This window comes from Emys orbicularis, chromosome 10 (genome assembly GCF_028017835.1).
Source record: "Emys orbicularis isolate rEmyOrb1 chromosome 10, rEmyOrb1.hap1, whole genome shotgun sequence".
Lineage (NCBI taxonomy): Eukaryota > Metazoa > Chordata > Testudines > Emydidae > Emys > Emys orbicularis.
The window spans coordinates 45,067,396-45,094,986 of NC_088692.1; the positions used below are offsets into that span (position 1 = coordinate 45,067,396).

The following is a 27,591-nucleotide window of genomic DNA, read 5'->3' on the forward strand; positions in this document are numbered from 1 at the left end:
ATGGGTTGCGCTGTTCCTATAGAGCTGGTCGCTATTCCCCAAACTGTTTAAGGCAGGTCGGGCGCGTGCCGGAGTGGCGTTACGGAGATAGCGTAGGGAGGCCCCGCTGACCGTCAATTGATTCCTGCTACTAGGACGTGGCGGGTCCCAGGCAGAGACGCCTGAACGAGAAGGCAGGAGACCCCCGAGGAGACCCCGGGCAGCTCGGCTGGGGCCAGACCCGCCTGCCGGGGGCCGCCGCGCCCCGAGCCGGACAGCTGGAGCCCCCGACCCCGGTCGCTGCCCCCTGCCCCGGCTCTCGGCGGGCGGGCCGGTCTCGGGACCCCGCCATGTGGCCCCGGTCGGTGTGCGTGGCCCTGCTGGCCCTGGCCGCGGGCTATCTCTTCGTGCGGGAGCCCGAGCTGCCCGGCGCGGCGCTGCGCTACCTGGCCGGCCGCCTGTGGGCCGAGCCGGCCGAGAGCAGCATGGCGGCGGCCTGGGAGGCGCTTATCACCCGGCCCGCCCGGCCGTGGAGCAGAGTGGCCGTGGGGTGAGTCACGCAGGGCGGCGCGGCTCTGCCCGGCCGGAGCGCGGATCCCCTCCCGGGCGGAGTCCTGGCCCGGGCCCGGGCCCTGGCCCTGCCGGAGTCACCCCGCACCTAGTGCTCTTGGCGGCAGGGCAGTGATCAGGGCTATCGCCGAGGCAGAGACGCTCTTGCAGGAAGTTGGGGAGACGTGCAGGGCGAGCTTTGCCTATTGGGGCAGAGACCTTTGGCTGGACTCTCGGGGGGACCAGCCTGGGGACCAGGCAGCCGCTGTGAAACAAACACAGGCCTGCTGTGTCTTGTCCTAGTTTGTGCTTGGTCAACGGGTTGGGCGTATTTCTCTATCACCGCTCACAGCGGCGATGCAGGAATACAGAACTGTTAAGAGGTTATCCCAAAATGCATGCTGAAAGTAGAAAATAAAGCTAGAAGTGATATTAGGAACAGTGTCCATCCCTGTGGATTACTGGGTTAGAAAAGAAATATGAAAGGTATAGTGTATTGCATTTATAATCAGGGTTCTCCTGCTTATGGGTGGTTTTTTGGAGAGCTGTATTTAATTTGTTTGTCAGAAGTGAAAGTTGTTTGATTTCATCCTGATCTCACAAATTGAGATCAGTATTAATCTCTGCACAAGAGGTATGAGGGGAAATAGACAAGTAAGCTGTAACTCTTGGTCAGGGGTGTTGGCAGAGCTGTTTGGGAGGCTAAGACTGTATAGACTAGTGTCTTTCTGCGTTTAGAGACCACTTGTGCAGAAAGCTTCAGGGCTTTTCTATTTTTGATCATATATTTGAGAGTAGGTCTTAGGTATAGTGCCCATAGATGAGCTATCAGTTTACTTTCCTGTAAAAGGGTTATAAAAGTCACAGGACTACTAAGAGAGCATTAGATGAAAGGATCTGTAGAAGAATCATATTTATTGGGGTTGAAAACCCTTCTTGCTGAAAGTGAGTGCAAATCTTGGACATATTAGTGGGCTGAATGGCTGTTGGAGAGCTACTGGCTCATTCCCTGGAGATAGGAGGTGAGAACAGAGAGTAAGGAGCATGTGGGGAGTAGGATGACAAAGTAGAGCACTGAGCGGGATTTTTGTGGGAGCAGGAAGGAAAGAAATTCAGAGATGGAGGTAGAGAACTGCATTTTAATTTAATTTTAAATGAAGCTTCTTAAACATTTTAAAAACCTTATTTACTTTTCATACATTAGTTTAGTTATATATTATAGACTTGGAGAAAGACCTTCTAAAAATGTTAAAATGTATTACTGGCACACGAAACCTTAAATTAGAGTGAATAAATTAAGATTCGGCACACTACTTCTGAAAGGTTTCCGATCCCTGAAGTAGAGCAGGAAAAAGGAAAATAAGGGGTGGAGGTAGAAAGCAAAAGGAAATGGATGAAGATGCAAGATAATGCAAGAAGACTCCCCGCTAATAAAGAAAAGCAAGGGTATAATACAAGCATAGAGGTATTAAGTTATGTTTAAATTAGGGCTGTCAAGTGATTAAAAAATTAATCTTGATGAATTGCACTGTTAAATAGAATACCATTTATTTAAATATTTTTGGAAATTTTCTACATTTTCAACTATATTGATTTCAATTATAACAATACAAAGTGTACAGCGCTCATGTTATATTTATTTTTGATTACAAATATTTGCACTGTAAAAAGAAATAGCATTTTTCAATTCACTTAATACAAGTACTGTAGTGCAATCTCTATCATGAAAGTTGAACTTACAAATGTAGAATTATGTACCAAAAATAACTGCAATCAAAAATAAAATATGAAACCGTAGAGCCTACAAGTCCACTCAGTCCTATTTCTTGTTCAACCAATCGCTCAGACAAACAAGTTTGTTTACATTTGCAGGAGATAATGTGGCCAGCTTCTTGTTCATAATGTCACCTGAAATTGAGAACAGGTGTTCGTATGGCACTGTTGTAGCCAGCGTGGCAAGATATTTACATGCCAGATGCGCTCAAGATTCGTAAGTCCCTTCATGCTTCAACCACTATTCTAGAGGACATGCGTCCATGCTGATGAAGGGTTCTGCTCAATAACAATCCAAAGCAGTGCGGACCAACGTATGTTCATTTTCATCATCTGAGTCAGATGCCACCAACAGAAGGTTGATTTTCTTTTTTGGTGGTTCGGGTTCTGTAGTTTTCGCATCAGTGTGGTGTTCTTTTCAGACTTCTGAAAGCATACTCTACACCTCATCCCTCTCAAATTTTGGAAGGCACTTCAGATTCTTAAATCTTGGGTCCAGTGCTGTAGCTATCTTTAGAAATCTCACATTTGACAAAATGCAAAGAAAATACCAATCTGCAGCGAAAGTGTTCTTAAAATGAACAACATGTGCTGAGTCATCATCTGAGACAACTGTAACATGACATATATGGCAGAATGCAGGTAAAATAAAGCCAGAAACATACAATTCTCCCCCAGGGAGTTCAGTCACAAATTTAATTAACACATTTTTTTAAATGAGCATCAGCAGCATGGAAGCATGCCCTCTGGAATGGTGGCCGAAGCATGAAGGGGCATACGAATGTTTAGCATATCTGGCATGTAAATACCTAGCAATGCCGGCTACAAAAGTCACATGTAAATGCCTGTTCTCAGCTTCTCGTGGCATTGTTAATGAATTGGGCAGCCTTATCTCCCATAAATGTAAACATACTTATTTGTCTGAGCGATTGGCTGAATGAGAAGTAAGACTGAGTGGACTTGTAGACTCTAAAGTTTTGCATAGTTTTGTTTTTGAGTGCAGTTATGTAACAAAATTTCTACATTTGTAAGTTGCACTTTCACAATAAAGAGATTGCACTACAGTACTTATGAGGGGAATTGAAAAATACTGTTATTTTTACAGTGCAAATATTTGTAATAAAATATAATGTGAGCCGTGTACACTTTGTATTCTGTGTTATAATTGAAATCAGTATATTTGAAAACCTATAAAATCATCCAAAAATTTTAATTGGTATTCTATTGTTTAACAGTACAATTAAAACTGCGATAATCGTGATTAATTTTTGAATCGCGATTAATTTGAGTTAACGCATGTGATTAACTGCCATTAATCGACAGCCCTAGTTTAAATATCAAGTTAAAAGCTGACTGTATGCATGTGACTCACCAGACAATGAACCCCCTTGTGGCTGGGTATGGCATAGCATACTCTCCTCCTTGGGCACCCCCTGTTGACAGCCGCTTTGGCCAATAGTGGTTAGCTTCTTCATGTGACTCAGCCCTTTGGCCTGGTCATATATAGTCCCACCTCTTCTGGGGTAAACCAGTAGTCCAGCAAACGGTAGTCCATCCACCTTGTTTTGGGCCTTTTTAGTCCAACTGTGGACTCACTAGTCCTTACCCCATATACAAAACAGAGTTTTAGTAGTCCATACCCCTTGTTAGTGTTTTTCTGCTCCACCTTCCTCAGAGGGCTGGTAGAAGATCCCAGGTCCTCCCTCTCCCCTGGATTCCAGTCTAGGGACCCTTAAATAAACAATCAAAGCCTGGCAACATAGATCCCTTGCTGCCTCCCTGGATCACTTCCTATCTTGCCCTGTCTTGGGCCTTTGTCAGAGCCTCTTCCAGGGCTCCCAGTGTATCAGCTCCACTCTAAGCTTCTTCCACAGGCTCACTGTAGGGCTTCTTAGTACTTATTTCACCTAGCTGGTTCTGCTGCAGGAGTTTTTTTACTCCCCTGGAAGGGCAGTCCCTGGCTCCACAGGGCCCTTGCTGCTGCCTACGGACCCCCCTAGTACAGAGAATTCTTGGCAGACTCACTTTCCTTCCCAACGGTCTTGGGCTTCCTGTTGCTGGCCTGCTGGCCTGCCTTCCAGGAGGCTCTGTACTAGCAGTCCAGCTCACCTCTACGATTGTCACCAGCTTTCTATCGCTGAGAGCCAGCAACCTGCTCTTCTTCTCATCAACCCCCAGGTGAGCTGGGTTGTTCAGCTCTTTTAACTCCTCCCTCCAGGCTTGATACCTACTGCAGGTGTAGCAGGAGGGTGATGAGGCTGATTGAGCCCACAGGCTCTCATTAACTCCTTCCAGAAATCAATAGGTGCGGTTGGTATGCCCCACCAGACTGACTGATGAAGGTGCAACTAAATCAATACTTGCTTCTACTTCCTTTACATTTCAGGGCATGACAGCACAGTTATACCATGGCTAGTTGACTAATCCTCAGGTGTGACGTAATTTCTTTTCAACCCTAAATTATTATTTTGTGGCTGGTGTTAAAACAGTTGGGCAGGGTATGTCTTGGTCATTTGAATTGTATCAGAGTGAAACTTTTCACAATGGATGCAGATCTTTCCTAAAAAATAGTAAAATAGTTGAAGTTGGCAAATACAGTGTGAGGTTATTTTTGGTGTCTGATTTTTGTTGTTGTTGTTGCCATGCTTAGAGTGGAAGAAAACATTTTATAAATCACTTAGCTCTCAGTTGAGTTTGCGTTAAAGAGGCTGATCTATTGATGCACACACTGAACACCTGTGGCCTCAAACTTTAATAGAGCTCAGACTATACAGAGGCATTAACATTAAGGGAGTACATTAACAGCATGGAGGGGTGTGGTAGAGAAATGGGGTGAGAGGCAGAAGGAAGATAGCTGGAAAATTATTAGAGGTGTAGGAGCAGCTCTCACTTTAAACACCATAACTGGTTCATGTCATTATTGCATTGTTAATGGTATGTTAAAACACAGGGCTGCTGACCTTTGCTCCGGTGGCTTTGAGGTAGAAATGTTGATTGATCTTACTGTTTCTTCATTCTCCTATTGTGTGTGTGGATTGTCGCTTCTATAGTATATAAGCTCATTGCAGGATACAGAGGAGTTTCTGATAGTTCACTAAGTACTGCAGCTCATACTCTGAGAACTCGCCAGGCCTTTAATGTCCTTTAGTTTGTGTCTTGCAGCTGCACTGCTTCAGTGTTGACATTTTCTATGCCAATGGGAGGGAATTCTTCTGTTGACCTAGTGCTCTCTACACAGGGACTTAGGCCTTGTTTACACTGCCACTTTACAGCGCTGCAACTTTCTCGCTCAGGGGTGTGAAAAAACACCCCCCCTGAGCGCTGCAAGTTTCAGTGCTGTAAAGTGCCAGTGTACACAGTGTACTGCTGGTAGCTACTCCCCTCGTGGAGGTGGGTTTTTTACAGGGCTTAGAGAGCTCTCTCCCACTGCTGGTGCTGTGACTACACAGCCATGTTAAAGCCCTGCCACGGCAGCGCTTAGTGAAGACATGCCCTTAGCGACACCGCTCAGGGCGTGGATTTTTCACACACCTGAGAGTCATAATTATGCTGACCTAATTTTCTAGTATAGACCAGACCTCAGACTGTTTTCCATTCCCTTCAAATGTAGGCAAGACACTGAAATATGAATATGAATACCATTTTCACTAGCCCTATCTAGCCATGTTCTAAATGTGGGATGTATTTGGAAAGGAAACATTTTTGCCTGCTCAACTTCTTTCTGTAGCAACAAAAGGGCCCAGTTCAGAGGTGAGTCTAGACTGTTGCAAATTACACCTTCTTACATTCTCCTCCTGTTAGATCAGAGGTGGGCAAACTACAGCCCGCAAGACCATTCTGCCTGGCCCCCGAGCTCCTGGCCTGGGAGGCTACCCCCATCCCCATCCCTGCTGTTCCCCCTCCCCCGCCGCCTCAGCTTGCTTGCTCCACCGCCACCGCAATGCTCTGAACTCCTGGGGCAGCACAGCTGCAGAGCCCGACCTGACCAGGTCTCTGTGCTGCGTGGTGGTGGCTCCAGGCAGCGCGATAAGGGGGCAGGGAGCAGGGGGGGTTGGATAGAGGGCAGGGGAGTTCGGGGTGGTGGTAGGAGTCGGGGGGAACAGGGGGTTGTATGGGGGCAGAGGTCCCAGGGGGGCAGTCAGGAAGGAGGGGGCAGTTGGGGCAGGGTTTCGGGGGCAGTCAGGGGACAGGGAGAAGGGGTGGTTGGATGGGACAGGGGTCCTGGGGGGGCGTCAGGAATGAGAGGGGTTGGATGGGACGGCGGCGGGGGTCCGGGGGTGGTCAGGGGACAGGGAGCGGGGATGTGTGGAGGGAACAGGGGGGGTTGGATGGGGCAGGAGTCTCAGGGGGAGGGCAGATAGGAGGTGGGGGCCGGGCCACAACCCCCTCCCCTAACCAGCCCTCCATACAATTTACGAAACCCGATGCGGCCCTCAGGCCAAAAAGTTTGCCCACCCCTGTGTTAGATGCTTTTCCTGTTATACCTCTCTCTTCTGGCCCCTCAGCATGTAGGTTACACTAACTTGGACTCATTGGGTCAAATCCAGAGGTTATATGTAAGGGGGTGTAAATTACACATTGGTAAGTGGGTGTGAATCTCATGGAATTGTTGATGTAATTTATATGGTGAAGGGGCTGGAAGATGCTACAGCAATTTAGGCTTCCTTACATCCAACTCTGAATTTGTCCCAAAAACTTCTTGCAAATAGCTAAATATTGTAATACTGGCTCCTGTTTCATTCATGGAGAGAGGAAGATATGGTACCTCCAGGAGCTTGGAATGGTGTTATCTGTGTGTTGTACAAATGATCTTCAAATCTTCCAGCTGAGGATGCTCTCCTAGCTCTTTACAAATGGATCCAACTACTAGCAACGTTCACTAGTGTTCTTTGACACTGGCCTAAGACAGTTTGAGCTGAGAAAAACTTTCAGTTTTGTTATTAGCAACTTTAAATTGCACACGTGTTTAAACCTCAAAAGTAAAACAAAAAACAATTCCTTATTATATTAAGTATATTGGCAAACCTTTGTAACCTCTTGCACTTAAACATGTATGTAATACTGGCAGAGGAATTTTCAGAACCATAAATATGCTTTAACGAATTTTCTCTTCAGTTAGGTGTATGAATTTCAGTGCTAGTGAAAGGTGCTGTATTCCAGTTAGCTATCTTAGGGCTTTATACTGCTGCTCATCACCATAGTATCAGAATGCCTTCTGATAAAATTAGCAGCAATAACAAAATCCCTGCTGGACTTCATGGAGTCTCTGTCTCTTCTCCCTTTTTCCTTGCTTGAGTGAAGTCCTGTATATTCACCGAACAGGTGCAGTATGAGTAGTATCAATGCAAGCTTTCCCATGCTGTCTACTGTAAATTAATCATGACTTAGTGGGCCCATCTCCTTAGCCTCTCTGGAGATTGACTACAAGGTTGCAAATTTTGTGTGTTTGGGGGTAGAGGGCGGAAGTGATGGGGAACTGGGTTAAAGCCACACCAGTTACTGAGCTGATGTGGGTTTGAATCAGTGACCTGTAGTTGAAAGGTTCTGAGTGTCACTGCTGATCTCCTGAGCCATCTAGTCCCCCTTACAGATGTATTATAAGTATAAGCACTGTTACTGATTCTGTTCAGGCTCTTGCACTATCATCACCACGATATCAGAGTGCCTTTTAGAACGGCAGAATTCTCGGGGGCTATAAACAAGTGCCTGCTCCATGCTTATACATCAGACATTTTGCATACGTATGCTCGTCCATCCCTATGCACCATTGAGATCTTCATGTCCCAAATAGATTTTCTCACCTGTAGCAGAGAGCTGACTGACTTCTCTGGGGGTTGGAACGGTGAACAAATATAAAATGGTAAAACTTGGGTCAGAATGGAAGACCAGTGTCCTCAAAACTACTGAGAAATAAGAAACATTCCTTTATTCTACACCGGAATGTGATAATGAGGGTATGTCTTTATCAGACAGAACCCAGTTCCAGTCCTGTCTTGTTTCTTTTCCCACCCCGCATCCATTAGCAGGAAACAGGGTGGATTTGATTTAAATCACTCGTCAGGAAGACTCGATTTCATCATGGTTTTCTACATAAAAGTGCATTCTTGTTGGTTGTTATAACCTTAATACATATTCTTCATAACTCCGAGATAGATGTAGGTTTCATTTTTAGAAGGTACACACTATACATTTTTAAACAGTATCTTTTTTGAAAACTGTTCAGATTAGTTTTACAGCTATATCAGAAAATGAATGATTGTTTGGTTATTTCATTTACCAAAGGTAATTGAAGCAGATATTTATGAAGTCACTGGGAGGTGAACTATCTCCAATTCAACAGGTTAATCATTAATATCTGGAGGATTTTCTTGCCATGCTGTATTAGAAGGAGAACATCAGCAGACAGACATTTAAATTGTTTTATTTAACTAAAACAACGTTAAGTATTCTGGATTTTTTTCTTAACAGCAAACGTATAATATTTTAACAAAACAAGCAAATGTCCCTTGCTTCTCACATTTATCTCCAGACTTCTACTTGTCCAGATCTATTCCGCCCCCAACAATCTTCTATTCATTGAACTTTTTGAAACTTTGTACTTTTAGAGAGAGGTAAGGAATTGACCCTGTGTACACAAATTTGCACAGGGACAATAGAGTTGAGGTCTGTTATTTCTCACCTCTATATATTATTTATTTATTTTTAAAATATTGTTGCTGTTAACAAGCATGTTACCTCTGGAGACACAAATCCACAGTTTGAGAAATGCAAAACTAAGCATCTCTGATGGTATCTTCTAGATTGAGCACTGAGTCCCATTGGGTAGATAGAAAGATAAATAATCTGTACAGAAGCCTATGGAACCCCATAAGGGTCCCTAATCCATGAACTACTGGAACTCATTTACAAAACTTTTCTTAAACATTACATGAATATATTGTCTCATACTATAGAATTAGAATTTATAATCCCTATTCCATGATAAGATACACTATCGCTCAAAAGATATCCTAATTAAACCTATCTTTAGATAGTTTTTTTTCCTCAAAAAACATTTTATCAAAGAAATCCAATTTAAATTAAAAAAAAAAATCATTGATTTTTATCAACCCTGGCAGGTAATAAGCACTGCTATTGTGCCCATTTTGTGTTTCATGCCTGTGTGAGGTTTGAATAAAAGAGTTGGAAATCTGTCCCTAGTCCACAGTCTTTTAGTTGAATAAAAATGGGTCAAAAGCAGGCCACTTTGTCAGTTAAAGCAATGCTTGATGCATTTCTTGAAGCTGCTTGTAAAATTCTCTGGAATCTGAGTGCTAACAATTTCAATAAGCCAAAACACAGCAACTTTCTCCCAGAACTTTTAGACGTCCCCCCAAGTCTCTCTTTCTCTGTTTTCCCAGCTCACTTTTCCTTTCTGTCCTCTTTCTCCAGAGTCAATGCCTGTGTAGATGTAATCGTCTCCGGTGTGAAGCTGTTGCAGGCACTTGGTCTTGATCCTGGGGATGGGAAAGATCATGCTGTCTTGAATTCCAGAAAGGACCTGAAAGAAGCCTTCATCCATTTCATGCAGAAAGGGGCAGCTGCTGAGCGCTTCTTCAGTGATGCGGAGACCTTCGATCACATTGCACGAGCAGCGTCAGAGTACCCTGGGGCACAGGTGTGTTCTCTATTTTAGGGCTAGACTGAGAAGGCTTATCCTTTGTACATGGACAAACTGTATAGCAGCTTTCATGGCCCTTTTCATACTTCAAAATGATCGTGCAAGAGATTCCAGAAATAAAAATTTACACTGCTGCTTTACTATATTAACTTTAGAAAAACTTGATCACTTTATGTGAAGCTGCTAAGAATCTAAACACTCTGCTAATGCACAGATTCTTTCTTTGAAAATGTAATTCTTCTCTAACTCTGCCTATTGGTAGGATCCTAAATCGCAGAATGTTGAGTTGTCTCTTCCTTCTGCACATCCCAGCCTGCCAAAAGCTGCATAGCATAGCATATACTTTGGCTCTGATAGTTTAAATGGCATTCACAAGAATGCTGTTGAATATAATGTAGGCAACAAATGAAATGTCTGTTTTATGACAGAGGGCCAGGGCTGATACCACAAAGAAGGCTCTAACTTTTTTAAATGGTACAGGTGGTGAGGGGGTGGATCCAAGAATAAAGAATTGAAAACATTTCCATAAATTTCAGAAGCTCCACGATATAAGGCTTGGAAATGCACATCTCTCTGGCATTAGAGAGAGCTAAAGAGAATAGGCAGTCTTTCTAAAACACCCGTCTCCTAGTTGGTTCATCTGCTCTGATGTACATTGGGCCTTCTGGAGTTTTTTGCCATGTGTCCATTTAGCACTTAGTGTTAAGGTAGATAATTTCTGCAGATTATTTATGTAGAGTTTTCCAAATGCTCTTCCGAGCCAGGAAAAGCTCTGAATTCTGCAGCCTGCTAAACAACCAGTGAGGCCCCTCCATGACCGAGATACAAAAGGAGCGCTTAAAGACGATAAAGTCATTGCGGAGAAACTAAACGAATTCTTTGCTTCAGTCTTCACGGCTGAGGATGTTAGGGAGATTCCCAAACCTTAGCCGGCTTTTGTAGGTGACAAATCTGAGGAACTGTCACAGATTGAAGTGTCACTAGAGGAGGTTTTGGAATTAATTGATAAACTTAACATTAACAAGTCACCGGGACCAGATAACATTCACCCAACAGTTCTGAAAGAACTCAAATGTGAAATTGCGAAACTATTAACTATGGTTTGTAACCTGTCCTTTAAATCAGCTTCTGTACCCAACGACTGGAAGATAGCTAATGTAACGCCAATATTTAAAAAGGGCTCTAGAGGTGATCCTGGCAATTACAGACCAGTAAGTCTAACGTCGGTACCGGGCAAATTAGTCGAAACAATAGTAAAGAATAAAATGGTCAGACACCTAGAAGAACATAAATTGTTGGGCAAAAGTCAACATGGTTTCTGTAAAGGGAAATCATGTCTTACTAATCTATTAGAGTTCTTTGAAGGGATCAACAAACACGTGGACAAGGGGGATCCAGTGAACATAGTGTACTTAGATTTCCAGAAAGCCTTTGACAAGGTCCCTCACCAAAGGCTCTTACGTAAATTAAGTTGTCATGGGATAAAAGGGAAGGTCCTTTCATGGATTGAGAACTGTTTAAAAGACAGGGAACAAAGGGTAGGAATTAATGGTAAATTCTCAGAATGGAGAGGGGTAACTAGTGGTGTTCCCCAAGGGTCAGTCCTAGGACCAATCCTATTCAACTTATTCATAAATGATCTGGAGAAAGGGGCAAAAAGTGAGGTGGCAAAGTTTGCAGATGATACTAAACTGCTCAAGATAGTTAAGACCAAAGCAGACTGTGAAGAACTTCAAAAAGATCTCACAAAACGAAGTGATTGGGCAACAAAATGGCAAATGAAATTTAATGTGGATAAATGTAAAGTAATGCACATTGGAAAAAATAACCCCAACTATACATATAATATGATGGGGGCTAATTTAGCTACAACAAATCAGGAAAAAGATCTTGGCGTCATCGTGGATAGTTCTCTGAAGATGTCCACGCAGTGTGCAGAGGCAGTCAAAAAAGCAAACAGGATGTTAGGAATCGTTAAAAAGGGGATAGAGAATAAGACGGAGAATATATTATTGCCCTTATATAAATCGATGGTATGCTCACATCTTGAATACTGTGTACAGATGTGGTCTCCTCATCTCAAAAAAGATATACTGGCACTCGAAAAGGTTCAGAGAAGGGCAACTAAAATGATTAGGGGTTTGGAATGGGTCCCATATGAGGAGAGATTAAAGAGGCTAGGACTTTTCAGCTTGGAAAAGAGGAGACTAAGGGGGGATATGATAGAGGTATATAAAATCATGAGTGATGTGGAGAAAGTAGATAAGGAGAAGTTATTTACTTATTCCCATAATACAAGAACTAGGGGTTACCAAATGAAATTAATAGGCAGCAGGTTTAAAACAAATAAAAGGAAGTTCTTCTTCACACAGCGCACAGTCAACTTGTGGAACTCCTTACCTGAGGAGGTTATGAAGGCTAGGACTATAACAGCGTTTAAAAGAGAACTAGATAAATTCATGGAGGTTAAGTCCATTAATGGCTATTAGCCAGGATGGGTAAGGAATGATGTCCCTAGACTCTGTTTGTCAGAGGGTGGAGATGGATGGCAGGAGAGAGATCACTTGATCATTACCTGTTAGGTTCACTCCCTCTGGGGCACCTGGCATTGGCCACTGTCGGTAGACAGGATACTGGGCTAGATGGACCTTTGGTCTGACCCAGTATGGCAGTTCTTATGTTCTTAAGTGACCCTTTCTCTAGATGTTCCAGTCCTCTTTATTTCATTTTCCTCTGGTCTCTGGCCTTCCACCTATTTTTCTCTTAAAACTAGTTCTCATAATTCCTATAGCTTTTGACCAGTTCCCTGATTTCTACACTGCAAGGTGGGGAGAAGTTGAAGATCAACTTAGTCTGCAGAAGAGAAGAATGAGGGGGGATTTGATAGCAGCCTTCAACTATCTGAAGGGGGGTTCCAAAGAGAATGGAGCTAGGCTGTTCTTACTGGTGGTAGATGACAGAACAAGAAGCAATGGTCTCAAACTGCAGTGGGGGAGGACTAGGTTGGATATTAGGAAACACTATTGCACTAGGAGGGTGGTGAAGCACTGGAATGGGTTACCTAAGGAGGTGGTGGAATCTCCACCCTTAGAGGTTTTTGAGGCCTGGCTTGATAAAGCCCTGTCTGGGATGATTTAGATGGTGTTGGTCCTACTTTGAGCAGGGAATTGGACTAGATGACCTCCTGAGATCTCTTCCAACCCTAATATTCTATGATTCTATGATCTAAAACAAGTTCATATTGTGGTTTAGGTGCTTTGTGGGTTTGGTCTTGTACATGTTCACAGTGACTGGATTATGAATTTCACAACTTTTGTCTTGTGGTGTCAGGTAATGAATTTACCTGAAGGAGCTCCATATCTAGCAAAATGGTATCAACAGAAACAGTTAATCACAATAGCTCAGTATATCTTGCTTTATTTTTCAATTACTTGGAATTCTGGCATCAGCTTGGCTTATGATGTCTGTCAGATTCTCTCTCATTTGTGCACATTGGCCTTCAGCTTGATAAATCTTTTTTATATCTTAAAATGATTGTTTGCACAGCTCACTAATAAGGATAAAACATAACATCTCCCCCCCCCCCCCCAAATAAAAATAACAAATTAAATGGACAGCTTTTGGGAATGCTTAGGGGGTGAACAAATTGAAATGTATGGTCGAGTGGGCTATCAGAAGGCTAATACTGGCTAAATAACAACATCCTGGGACAAAAATTGTTAAATTGGAGGAAACAGTCTTGGACAGAGAACTGTGGAATTATTCTGACGCAGTCCCATGAAAGCACAATGTTAACTTCATTTATTCTGACAAAGTTATTGCAGATATGTAGAACTCCATCTATAAAACTATTAATATTACACACATATGCTTTATCTCTTACAGCTCTATGTGGGAGGAAATGCTGCCCTAATTGGTCAGAAACTTGCAACAAATCCAAACCTGAAGGTAAGTGTCTCAAAAACCTGGTTTTATTTAATTGTTTGTAATCAGGCTCCAAACCACTTGTATGTATATTCTGGGATCACACCACAAGATTATGTTCCTTAGTGGAAGCTGAGTCTGACCCAGCACAACTGCTTGTTACGCTACACAAAGAGGAAATGTATCTGGTTTGTAAGCTTCTCTATATCCAATATATTTTGTCTTAATAATATTCTTTTTGCTGTATCCCGTGAGTTAGTCTTTCTATCACCACTGATTATGTATTGACATGGTCTTTAATAGACCAAATATGCATGATTGGTTGGTCTTGGTCCTCCTCTAATTTCTGCTATCCTGTAGGATAGGTCTATGAAATTCAAGAATGCTTTATGGTGCAGTGAGTAGGAGCCAGATTGTTTGAAACAAATTCACCCATGGGTGTATTTGATGGTTCTCGGCATGGTACTGTGGAGCAACTGCTACTGTTTTAGTCCTGTGATGCCTGAAGTTGGGGTTTCCATACAATACAAAATACAGATATTCATTCTAGGCAATATTGTTTCATATAGAACAGGCCTGCACCGCATGCGACCCGCGGGGGCTCACTGTGCGGCCCGCGGGGGCAGGGCCGGCTCTAGGCACCAGCAAAACAAGCTGGTGCTTGGGGCGGCACATTTTTAGGGGCGGCATGGCTGGCGCCAGAATGCCGCCCCTAAAAATGTGCCCCGGCCGCCCTAGCTCACCTCCGCTGCTGCTGCCGCTCGCGCGCCACTACTCACCCTCCCTCCCAGGCTCTCAAACCTGGGAGGGAGGGGGAGATCCCGAGCGCCGCTGCTCCCCCTCCCTCCCAGGCTTGAGAGCCTGGGAGGGAGGGAGAAAAGCAGCGCCCGCGCCGCGGCCACTCGGAGTCTCCCCCTCCCTCCCAGGCTTGAGAGCCTGGGGGGAGGGGGCAGGGAAGGGGCGGAGTTGAGGCGGGGCCGGGGGTGGGGTAATTAAAAAACGGGGGGGGGGGGTGGCGGCCAAAATTGTTTTTGCTTTGGGCGGCAAAAATCCTAGAGCCGGCCCTGTGCGGGGGGATTCCAAACCCCACGCACACAAAGTCCCGAGGCTGGCGTGGCGGCGCTTCCTGGGGCAGCTCCTGGTGGCGTGCCTACCCGCCGACAGGAGCCAGCAATGCGGGCGGCTGAGTCCAGCCCAATCAGAGCTGTGGGGGCGGGGCTTTCAGGTGCCCCCCACCCAACGCCGGCGCAAGGATATTTTTGCGCCGTCGCGCGCCACCGGCCCCCCTGCCCCAAGCGGGACACGGGCAGGGAGCCCTCGCGCGCTGCCGGCCCCCCCCCCCCGCCCCAAGCGGGACACGGGCAGGGAGCCCTCACGCGCTGCCGGCCCCCTCCCCCCCCCCCCCGCCCCAAGCGGGACACGGGGATGGAGCCCTCGCGCGCCGCCGCGCCTCCACACACACACCCCGGCCCCAAGCGGGAGACGGAGCCCGCGCGCGGTGCCGCACCCCCCAGGCCTCAAGCAGGACACGGAGCCCTCGCGCGCCGCTGCCCCTCCCCACTGCCCCAAGCGGGACATGGGCACGGAGCCCTCGCCCCCCCCCCCCCAAGCGGGACACGGGGCTCAGCCACCGCCCCTGTCCTGAGCGCTTTTTGGCCCACCCCCCCCCGGACTCCTGCCCCATCCAACCCCCCGCGTTCCTTGATGCCCCCCCCCAGGACCCCTGCCCCATCCACCCCCTTCCCTGTCCCCTGACTGCCCTCCGCTGCCCCATCCAACTCCTCTCCTGATTCCCTATCCAACCACCCCTTCTCCCTGTCCCCTGACCACCCTTGGAACCCCTGCCCCTGACTGCCTCCCACCGCCCCATCCAACCCCTGCTCCTTCTTGACTGCCCCCCGGGACCCTTGCCCCCATTCAATCCCCCTGTTCCCTGCCATCTGACCGCCCCGACCCCTATCCACCCCCCACCATCCCCTGAACTCCCCTGCCCTCTATCCAACACCCCCTCCCTGCTCCCTTACCGCGCTGCCTGGAGGTGGCTGGCGGCGCTACAGCCGCGCCGCTCGGCTGGAGCCGGGCCACGCCGCCACCGTGCAGTGCCTGGAGCACCGGGTCAGGCTGAGCTTGCAGCCCCCCCGCTTCCCGCAAATCAGCTGTTCGCGCAGGAAGCCGGGGAGGGCTGAGAAGCAAGCGGCGGCTTCGCGCTCAGGCCCAGGGAGGCGGAGCAGAGGTGAGCTGGGGCGGGGAGCGGTTCCCCTCCACGCCCCTCCCCCCGGGTTACCTGCTGTGGCGCGGGCGGCTCCCCCCACCCCAGCTCACCTCCGCTCCGTCTCCGCCTCCCTGGGCTTGAGCGCGAAGCCACCGCTTGCTTCTCTGCCCTCCCAGGCTTCCCGCGCGAACAGCTGATTCACGGGAAGCGGGGGGGGAGGGGGAGAAGCGGGGCAGAGTGTTCAGAGGCGGAGGCGGAGCGGAGGTGAGCTGGGGCCGGGGAGCGGGGCGGAGAGCTGGAGCACCCATGGGGTCGGCTCCTAAGGCGCCACTTTTGGATAATGTGCTCAGGGGGAGCAGCCGCTCCCTCTGCTCCCCCCCAGCTACGGTCCTGGTCACTTCAACTTACCGGTTGTTAAATTTAGAAGCCCTTTTAGAACCGGTTGTCCCGCGCAGGACAACTGGTTCTAAAAGGGCTTCTAAATTTAACAACTGGTTCCCGCGAACCGGTGCGAACCGGCTCCCGCTCACCACTGGAGACTCCCCTTGCCGCTCTCACCCTAGGAGCCACAGACCTCCCAGCAGGGCTGGTGAGTGCGGCCAGGGAAGGGGGAAGGGTGTGGTGGAGTGAGTGTCTGGGAGATGTGCGGGGGGTGCTGGGCTGTGAGGGTGTGGAGGGCGCTGGGCAGTGGGGGAGGTTTGTGTGTTTTGGGGTGCTAGGCAGTGGGGGCCTGTTGGGGGGTGCTGGGCAGTGCGGGAGATCTGTGTGTGTCAGGGCACTGGGGGTCTGTGTGGGGCATTGTTTAGTGTGGTGGTGGGGCTGTGGGGAAGGGCACTGGGAGGGAGGAAGGAGAAATCTGTGTGTATTGGGAAACTAGCGAGTGGGGGGTTCTATGTGGGGTGCTGATGTGTATTAAGAGTTACCAGCTGGATTGAGGACTGATAGATCTGGACAGAGTTTATATTGAATGGGCAAATGAAAAAGATCGCAGGGAAAAACAGTAAGGTTAGTTTAGCCGTCTTTGACATTTCGACCAATAAGCAAATTAAAATGCATTTGTAATTACATATCTATTCTTGGCTGATAATCATTTATTGATATTTTTTAGGAAAATTTTCAATTTAAAACACAAACTTTTGTTTTTCTTTTTTTACTTATGATGTCTATTTGAAAACCCATATAAATTGACACAAATTGCAAATTAAAACTTTTTAAATGTATAAGCATTTTACTCACTTGGGCGCATTTGCCTCATGGCACACAAATTTGAACTCTGCTTCAAAAATTTGCACAGAAGAAATTTTTCTTTTACCTTAATTATACTATCTTAGGAGCCCGCTATAACATAGTACCAAAGTTCAATACAAAGTCATATAAAAGTTATATAAAAATGCATAATGCAGAGATTTATCTACAACTGCATTGATTGACTGCTGTGTGCAGTAATATAGTGACCCCTGGACCTACAGGCTTCCACACACCGTCAGTGCCTTGCTAGTGTGCCATGCGCCGTGAGATATCTCTTCTCTTTGTGTGTGACTGTGAGTGTTTCCCTTGTGTGTGAATTTATTCAACAAAATCTTGAGCTTCATAATGGATACCATGAGTGAAAAGAAAAAGAGAAAAATAGAATCAGAGTACAGAGTTTTCAACACTGAATGGACGAATAAATACTTATATACTATTTCCAAAGACAAAATACTGTGCCTCGTGTGTCGCGAAACGTTAGCCGTTCCGAAAGAATACAACCTTCGGTGGCACTTTGAAACTAAGCATCCCAATCTCGCCAAATTGAGCCCAAATGAAAAAATAATTAAAGCAGCCAGTTTAGCGAAAAACCTTAGTAGAGAACAGCAAATTTTCAAGAAAGTGAGCACTGAGAACGATACAGTTACTAAAGTAAGCTTTAAAATTTCTAAGGAAATTGCTGCTGCTGGGAAATGCTTGACAGAAGGTGAGTTATTAAAAAAGTGTATGTTGATTGCTGTATCTGAGTTATGTCCAGAAAAGAGGGGAATATTTGAGAATGTCAGTCTATCACGCATGACTGTACGGAGAAGAATAGCTGACATTTCTACCAATTTAAGTGATCAGTTAAAGCAGAGAGTCAGTGAATTCTGCTTTTACTCCCTAGCTATGGATGAAAGCACCGATTTAAAAGACACCGCCCAACTTCTTATTTTTATTAGAGGTATTGATAAAAACTTTGAAATTACTGAAGAACTTGCTGGCATGTGCTCCATGACGGGTCGCACAACCGGAAAAGAAATCTCCAGTGAAGTGATAAAGTGCACGAATGATAAGTCGGGGTTAGATTTCACAAACTTGGTGGCCATTTGTACTGATGGTGCTCCAGCTATGTGCCAAAAAAATGCTGGAGCAGTTACTCTTCTTGAAGAATTTATCGGGAGAGAAATAACCAAACATCACTGCATTATTCATCAGCAGGTTTTGTGTAGCAAAGTCTTAAAATTTGAGCATGTAATGTCAGTGGTAGTTTCCATTGTAAACTACATCCGTTCTAGAGGACTAAAACATAGGACATTTCGAGCCTTTCTTGAAGGGGTAGACACCGAGTGCAATGACTTAATCTACCATACAGAAGTGAGGTGGTTGAGTCGAGGAAGAGTGCTCCAGCGTTTCGTTGCTTTGAAAGAGGAGGTAGCAAAATTCCTAGAAAATGGGCCAATAAAATTCCCAGAGCTTGAAAATGAGTCCTGGAATCAAGATCTCTTTTTCTTTTGTGATATTACAGCACACCTGAATGATCTCAACATTCAACTTCAGGGAAAAAATCAACTTATATTTCAAATGTGTGCAGCAGTGAAAGCTTTCAAAATGAAATTGAAACTTTTCAGAAGTCAGCTGTCAAAAGGTGAAATGTGTCACTTTCCCACTTGTGCACAGCGTATCCCTCAGCACAAACACGCCGAGTTAGGAGAAAAATACGCAAAGCACATCATTCTTGTGATTGAAGAATTTGACAGAAGACTTACTTTGTCTAAAGAAGAAGACGTCCAGTTGAAGCTGATTGAAGATCCCTTTTCTGTGGATCCAGAGGAAGTGCCACTAGATTTGCAGTTGGAGGTTATTGAACTTCAGTGTTCAGCAGTTTACCGAAATAAGCACAGAGAAAGCAGCTTGCGGGACTTCTACAAAAGTCTGGACAATGAAGTTGCACTGAAAACGTTCAGCATTTTTGGACGCACTTACATATGTGAACAAACATTTTCCATCATGAACATGAATAAAAACAAGCAACGTTCTTCTCTGACTGACGACCATTTGGAAGACATTGTGAAAATATCCACTTCAAATATGACCCCCAAATGCGACAAGCTTGTTGCCGAAAAGAGATGTAATATTTCTCATTAAATTTGCAAGGTAATTATGAAAAGTACAAATGTTTTCTTTCAACGGAACAGATGTTTTTAAATTTTTCCATGATTAATAAAAAAAATTAAAATAATTTAAAAAATTGTTTGATTTAATTGAAAAATTCTTAATAAAGTATCACACACCCTCCCACCCAAACCTTAGCTGTTTCGGCGGGGCGGTGCTGGGGAAGGAGGGTTTGTTTCCGCGGGGCTGGGCGGGGCTGGGGGGGGGGGGGTGTTTCCGCGGGGCCGGGGGGTTTCGGCCCTCAGCTGTTTTCTTTGGAGTAATATGGCCCTCGCCGCTTTACGAGTTGTGCAGGCCTGATATAGAAATTTAGCTATATTGATAAGCAAATCAAGTCACTGGGTGAATGTACTAGCAATTCACCATGGTTTCAAGTCTCATCTAAGGAAACACTTCAACTTTAGAAGGTATTTCTAATAGGCATTTTTTCATGTAACAGTTATTGCACAGTTTAGCAGTCTTTGGAGAGTGCCCCTCCCCCACCCTCTTTCTTAGACTGTATTGGAATATTAAGGGTGCTGCAAGTAGGAGCAGATGTGCATTATTGGAATAGTCTTGAGAAACTTGTACAGCAGTTGATCATCAGCCCCTCTCTTTAATGAAACTGGTAGCCATGATTCAAATCTTAAAAAAAATAAATTAAAAAATAAGCCTTGAGAAAGTATTGTGCACTGTCTGCATACATGCCCCTCCTGCCCCCCATCATTACTGCTAAGCAAACAGGTGAGTCAATCTGGGAGCAGTCAGAGTGACTTTACCTTCAGAAAAATATGAGGAGTGCTACTTAACATGAGTACAGAGAAGATGATTACAGATTTTGCTCATAGAGGACATGCCACTGCATCCTTGTTTAGACTGTGTTTTGTTTTGTTTCTAGATCCTTCTTTGTGGTCCAGTTGGTCCTAAACTCCATGAACTACTTGATGATAATGTAATTGTCCCACCAGAATCTATGCAGGAAACTGATGAATTCCACCTTATCTTGGAGTATCAAGCAGGTACTTTGAATATTGCAGTACATTGGACATTAAAGGGGTAAAAAACTGATTAGGTCTAGTTCATTGCCAAATATTTTCCACTGCAGCCCAATCAAGGATTTCCAGAGGTTTGTTTGACCCATCAACTCAAAAAAACAACTAAAAAAAACCCCCTGCCAAAACTCCGTGTAGCTATTTCATTAATCTTTGGGATTTCTTTCTGGTGTAAATTCAACCCCAGATATACAGATTCCAGAATTGGAGTGGTGGTGACAAGAGGAGAGAACCAAACTGTAAAATGAGCTAGAGTAGAGAAGGCAAGGAAAAATGGTCCCATACTAAAAGTCCTACTGTACATTGAGAGAGGAAATGGTGGGAATGGAACCAACCAGCCATATTCATTGCATCAAAGCAGGCGAGTCATCTTGTCTTTTCATACTGTCTTAATTTTATCTTTTCATACAATCAGGTTCTACATCTGCTATAAGGATGTGTGGGATTGTTCAGAAGAGACAATCCCTAAGATGGTTTCCTTATTAAATAGTTCACATAGAGCATGAAAACCACTGCAGTAACAGTACCTTTCCCGTTGCATGGTGTTCCCCCTTAAATTAGAGGATTGTATTTAGTCATTTGGGAGACCTCTGAGGAAAACCTGGACATAGCAGTAAGTGGCACTGACGATTCACTAAGTGGCACTGTACCCCTGAACGAGATGCCCTAGAGTCATGACTTGGGCACTGTGTTCCTAGAGAGTGCCATCTTTGGAATGCAGTGTAAAACCAAACTATTGATCCTTTGTGGTCATTGTATCATCTGGTAAATATGCTGATCGGATCCTAACCTGGGGGCATTACATCTTGCCTCTTAAACTTCCACCTATGGTTTCAGTTGAAGAAGCTATTCTTCACTTTCCTTCCTAAAACCTGTTGTGTATTTTCGCTGATACAGAATAGCTGCCATATTCCATTCCCAGTGTTTTTGCTTCAATAATCGGTGATCCCACTGTAGTCTGTAAATTGTTTTAGGATCTTTCTGGATGAAGGGGCTATGCCAAGAAGCCTTGACTGCACCTAGTTATTAACGTTGCCTGTTCTCATTATTTTTTCCTCCCTTTCTAGCTCTTTGTATGTCCCAGTAGTAGGTCTGTATTGGTAGGTGGTGGCCACTTGCATAGAACCGGACATCTAGCTACCTGTGAATGGGTCTTCTGACAGAGGAGATCACCAATCCAGAGCTTCTTTACTTGTCTTTTAGATTGTCTTTAGCTTTGGAAATATTTTCAGGAACTGATGCTGTACCACAGCCTGTTAGATTTAGCTGTAATGAAAAATATACTGGCATAAACCTGCCTCTCAAGTTGAAGTGGCTTCGGCTTCCCAGTTGTAGATCTGACTTAGTAGAAGTCTGTTGTAGGACACCAATTTACAGGTGAAACAATTGTCCTGGTTTTTCCCAAACTTTCAGAGATTTAAAAAACCAAAACCTGTGCACTGTGGTGGTGAAGTATCAAGGTGATAGATACCTTATTCAAAACTCAAAGGTGTTTCTGGTTTTATTATGTATTTAAAAGCTTTCTGCATGTCAGTAAACTTAAGAACTGTGTAAGTTATCAGTATTAGCGGCTGTCAGTGTCGGAGCTAATCTGGTAGCTCCATCCGTTCTGTGAGCTGTGGTAGCCTGCTAGATGAACAATCATCTTAAACTGTGGTCCCTATACATGCTGTATCCTGCTCCAATGCTGCAATATTGCTGTCCTATCAGATTTCACTCAGAGCTATGTATCTCTGTGTGCTGTAAGCTGAGAAATGTAAATAGTCTCACCATTGCTCTAAAACAGTATTAGCTTAGAAGGTTTGATTAGAAGTGTGCATCCTAAGCAACGTTTATGGGTATAATTACAAAACACCTGGACTTCTCTGTTAACATTAAAATAGACTGACAGCCTTCCTGAGTTCAAAAAGAGGGCACCATATAGTCTGAACTCTTTCTGCATGTGGCTACCTGTAACCCAAGGACTAAGACTACTTGGCTTTCTTTTGCATAGTGGCAATGAACAAGACAACGAGTGACAGCTGTCTTTTCCAAACAGAAACTGAGCAGGACTTTCATAGGTATCTGAAATGCTGCATGTGTGGTTAAAAAGTTTACTCTGTCGTAGCAGCAGGCTCCAGAATGACCCCAACACTTACAAAAGCCTATGCTAATTAAACTCTCTAGTACTTCCCTTTTTATTGCATCCTGTTTGTATGAACTGAGAGCTTTCTTCCTCAAAGTTTTCTTCCTCCAGAACTCTCGATATGGGCCAGCTAACCACAGTTGACATGTCTTTGTCTCATAGCCAATGGAAAACACGCTGCTTGCTTTGTGTGGATCTTGCATGTATGAAGTACACATTCCATGTGGATGATGGGCACCTTTGTCTTCTCCTAGATGCTGCTTTGGTGTGAAATGCACTGCTTTGTAGTTCCCTTGTGGGAACCAGTTGAGCTATGGATGTTGTGTCCTCCATAGACCTTAACATACTGCACTGTGAAGCTCTTTATAACATTTTTCTGATGGGCAACTTGAGTTAAATCCAGTGTTGTTGGCTAGATGTCGGCATGAAAACAGCCTAACTAGACACTGATTTCATCCTCCATCAGTCTGTAAGATCTGAGCAAACAAACTCACTCACCGGCTCTCAGGCCTGGTGGTTCTCTCCCTGATTACCTCATAAATGCTCCTGCTTGGGCAACTTTCAGTCTCGTGACCTTTCCTCCCTTCAAATTGCAGGTAGCAATACAAGTAACACTTTTTGTCCTTCCACCCCGCTCTATCCCTACATTCCCCATCCCCTTCAGGCTGTCTCCCCCCAGCCCCACCCCGCCACAACCCATTTACCATAGCTGGTGTATGGATTTTTTTTTTTTGTGTACTCCAGGGTTGAGGTTATATCTGTAGACAGCTGGGAGTTAGTGAACAGCTGACCAATTAGACTGTGGTTTGTATAATCTGTGTCCCTGTTAGACTCTAACACAAATTTACCTAATTTTTTCCTTTACCTCAGTGTTCAGAGGTACCCAGTGGGGATGGGTGGAACCATTTTGTATATATATATTCAGGCCTAAATATGACGCACAGCTCAAGTGTCAAGTATTGATCAGGTGGTCAAACTCTGCCTAGCTAGGTCTCTAGGGAGCCATGACTGCTCTGATTGATGCTGGGATTCCAGTGAGGATCCAGAAACTATTTTCTAGTTATTTGGCTTAATTGTTTTATTGTTGATTGAGGGATTTCTTCCTAGGTGAAGAATGGGGACAGTTGAGAGCTCCCAATGCCAACCGCTTTATTTTCTCCCATGACCTATCAAATGGAGCCATGAACATGCTGGAGGTGTTTGTGTCCAGCCTGGATGAGTTTCAGCCAGACCTTGTAGTGCTCTCAGGGCTTCACATGATGGAAGGGCAGAGCAGGGAAGTGCGTGAGAAGAGACTTCTGGAGGTAAGAACCTGAGCACTGTACCATCTCCTTAATTCCAGCCCCAGTAAACACTGTAGCACAGGGTGTTGACTTCCTGAGAATTCAGCATGCAGTTAGAGGATGTCTTTGCTCGATTTGCCTGCTGCTCTTCCTCCTATCATGGGCCAAAGACTTGTAATCTGAAACCGTACAGCTAACATCATGAGCTCTAGTTTTGTGGGTTGGTTGAGATCCTCTAACACTGACATTACTGTTTGTTGGATCCAGTGGAATCTTGATAGAAGAAGCTGCCACTCTGGTGGCTAGACTGTGGTGGATTTATCTAGTTATTGGAGCCTCATCCAGTGGCTGAATGCACTGTGTTCCATCCCACGTTAGCATAGTCAAGGCTGCAACTGAGACCCCTGTATTCTGTAGGCAGTAGCTGTGTCAGGTAATCCAAAAGGGATTCTTTCCTGCTTGAAGCAGAAGCTGCACTGAGCCTCTCTTGTGTGGAAGTTGCTGTTTGTTTATCTTACAGCTGCAAAGAGTCCTGTGGCACCTTATAGACTAACAGACGTATTGGAGCATGAGCTTTCGTGGGTGAGTACCCACTTTGTCAGATGCATGCTCCAATACGTCTATTAGTCTATAAGGTGCCACAGGACTCTTTGCTGTTTTACAGATCCAGACTAACACGGCTACCCCTTTGATATCTTACAGCTGACTGCCTCCTGATTCAATGTGTTCTCTTGTGCTTCAGGAACAAGCATTTGGGGCTGCTTCATGTCTGGAAAGTCTTCTGCATTGGACAGTTAGACGAATGCGGGATTGGATCTAGATTATGGTCTGATGCTGTTGTGCTCTGAGATTCAGAACGCTAGAGGCTGCTCCTATTTCTTCCTCTGAGCAACATAGTCCTTTTGCCAGCTAGATCATTTAGAAATAGAAATCTGACTGCATCCAGACATGAGCAGGTTAGGGTGCCTATATTTGAGCCCAAAAGCTTTTATTCATTCTGTTTCTCAAAGATGTCTTGCCTTTCCTTCTGCAGGCTGTGACTTCCATCTCTGATATCCCCACTGATATCCCCATACACCTGGAATTGGCCAGTATGACTGACCAGGATCTCATGAGCAAGATTATGAATCAGGTAAGCAAAATGACAGGACATGCCCACTTCACTCTCTGTCTGTACTCCATCACTGGTGCAGCACACAGACTGACTGGTGGGTGATCATAAATGGAAATTTAGGATTGGGGTTGCCTCTTCTGAGAGCAATGAGTATCTTGGGTATAAAGCCTGTAGAGCCATTTTGTACTTGTATTCCGGCCGAGGTCACTGCTCTGCTGAGGTTCCCACACCCACTCAACAGTGCATTAACAGGAGAAGTGTAACGATCTATGTTTTCATAATTGGTAGTAGACAGAGTGTTTTCTTCAGTATAAAGGGAATATCTGTCTTGGAAACACCTTAATGGAATATCCTACTGAGAGGATATCAACTGATGTTCTCAGCCAATCAACACTCTGTTTTCCTAAATGTTCTGAGGTCAGTGTTAGGTGATGTGTGCAAAAATGAATGTACTCAGCAGCTGAAGTTGCATGATTTACTGTAGGGAAACACTTGGATTCTACTGCTTTGTTGCTCACAGCCATAAACCTCCTTTGCAACTGCAGTAGGGAAATGACCCAAGAACTCTCTGTAGATTCAGATGATTTGACATGAGTAATCTCAGACAGTTGTTTCAGATTTAGCAGCCCTATAGCTTTCTGATAGAACCATGATTTGAACTGGAGCTGGTTTTAAAAAAAATACTTAGGCTTCTGAAGCTTCTTTTAGATGTTTTTGCATACATACAACTCAATGCTCCCTCATTTAAAGGGATGTCACTCCTTTTAGTCCCCAAGTTACATATGTTTTGGCTTGGAAGGATTAGATTTTTATTTTTAAATGTCAATAAACATAAATTTGACTGTGCATGCACAAACTGACATACTTCCATCCATGATCATCAAAATTTACAGACAGGCAAAGTAAGAAAAATGCTGCTTGAGAAATTATTAGTTTGATTTAAGGCTGTTTACTTTGTATATTTGGACATGCGATGTTGACAATGTGTGTTTTAATGGTTATAAAATTTTAACTTTTTTGAATCTCAACATCTGCTGTCATTAAATAAATGTTTAAGCCCCTCCCCCCCCCCAATTTTCTATAACCGTGAACATTTAAATTACTGAAGGTAAAAATAAATGTTTAAAACCCATAATTTTGCACAATTGTGAACATTTAAATAGATACAAATCTAAAAAACCTTAAAAATCAACATTGATATCTGTCAAAATTATAGGGGAAAAACTGAAATCTGCCAAGCCTACCTATGTTTCATATGGATTTCGTATTCTGTTGCTTTCATTGTTGAAAGTTATTTATATTGGAAATAAAATTACGAAACTGAGGCTACAGAAAGTTATCTACGCTGAAGGAATGAATTCCACAGCATGTTACATTTCTTGCATGAATAATTATTTTGTGTCCCTTATTTTGGATCTTTGTCAGAGGTTGTGTCCCACATTTGGGCCTTGACAGATTGATCCATTTCTTCCAAACTGCTGCACGGCTGTATTAAGAGGAGTGAATTAGGGGTTTTTTTTGTATTCCTGTAGTAGAAGTGAGTAGAGTCTTGGGTGGATGTTTTTTAGTTGTATTCTGATCTTGCTCCTCTTAGATAAGGGCAAAGCTAACTCACCCCAGCTTGGACATGATTTCTGTCCCCTCCACAGCCTCGGTTGTCACTGAAACCTTCCCCTTCTTTTTCTCCACATGTATTCAGTTGGAAGTAGAATGCCTGACTTCTTCTATTGCCTTAGTATAAATCAGTTGGATAGGGTGCTTGTGCAGAGAAATATGCTTCAACCTTCCCAAGAAACCAAATTTATTTCTTCCCCATGTGCACACAATCTGTGGCCCTAAGGGCCAGGAGTCCCCCACCCCCACTCCGTTATGCACAATAGCTAAGAGTGTACTGTGACAACATAATATTTTTAAAATTAGGAAGCTGGGAAATCTGATTCTACCTCTAAGTCTGAAGAAAAACTGTCGTTCATTCTGTTTCTGTTAGCAGGTCTTCCCCCTGGTGAACTCTGTCGGGCTAAATGAACAGGAGCTGCTATTCCTCACCCAGTCAGCCTCTGGTCCTCATGCCTCCCTTGGTTCCTGGAATGGAGTTCCAGATGTGGGCATTGTCAGTGACATCCTTTTCTGGATCCTGAAGAAGCATGGAAGGACCATGGACAAGGCATCTGATCTTACCCGCATCCACTTCCACACACTGGCCTATCACATTCTGGTTACAGTGGATGGGTATTGGGGCAACCAGATAGCAGCTGTGGCTGCTGGAGCCAGAGTGGCAGGGACACAGGCTTGTGCAACTGAAACCATTGATACTGACAGAGTCTTTCTTAAAGCTCCCTTGGAGTTTGTGACCTCCCATACAGAGGCTCCCTCCAAAATCTCTTTAAATCCAGGTGATCCAGTGGCACACTGGCACAGAGAGGGAATCTCATTCCATTTCACCCCTGTTTTGGTGTGTAAAGATCCCATCCGGACCGTGGGACTTGGAGATGCTATTTCAGCTGAAGGACTCCTATATTCAGAACTATACCCTCAGTAG

The 27,591-nt window shown here is 44.7% G+C and overlaps 1 protein-coding gene across 2 annotated transcripts; it reads left to right on the plus strand.

The window, feature by feature from the left end:
* The first annotated feature begins 329 nt into the window (after positions 1-329).
* On the plus strand, positions 330-27,591 carry ADPGK (ADP dependent glucokinase). 2 transcript variants are annotated; one of them, XM_065412398.1, is made up of 7 exons: positions 330-529; positions 9,733-9,958; positions 13,847-13,909; positions 20,377-20,497; positions 23,763-23,959; positions 24,972-25,070; positions 27,040-27,591. In XM_065412398.1, the coding sequence occupies exons 1-7, from the start codon at positions 330-332 to the stop codon at positions 27,589-27,591; spliced, it is 1,458 nt and encodes a 485-aa protein (XP_065268470.1). The 2 variants fall into 2 exon arrangements, with proteins under 2 accessions (XP_065268470.1, XP_065268471.1); XM_065412399.1 differs by having other exon boundaries at positions 27,043-27,591.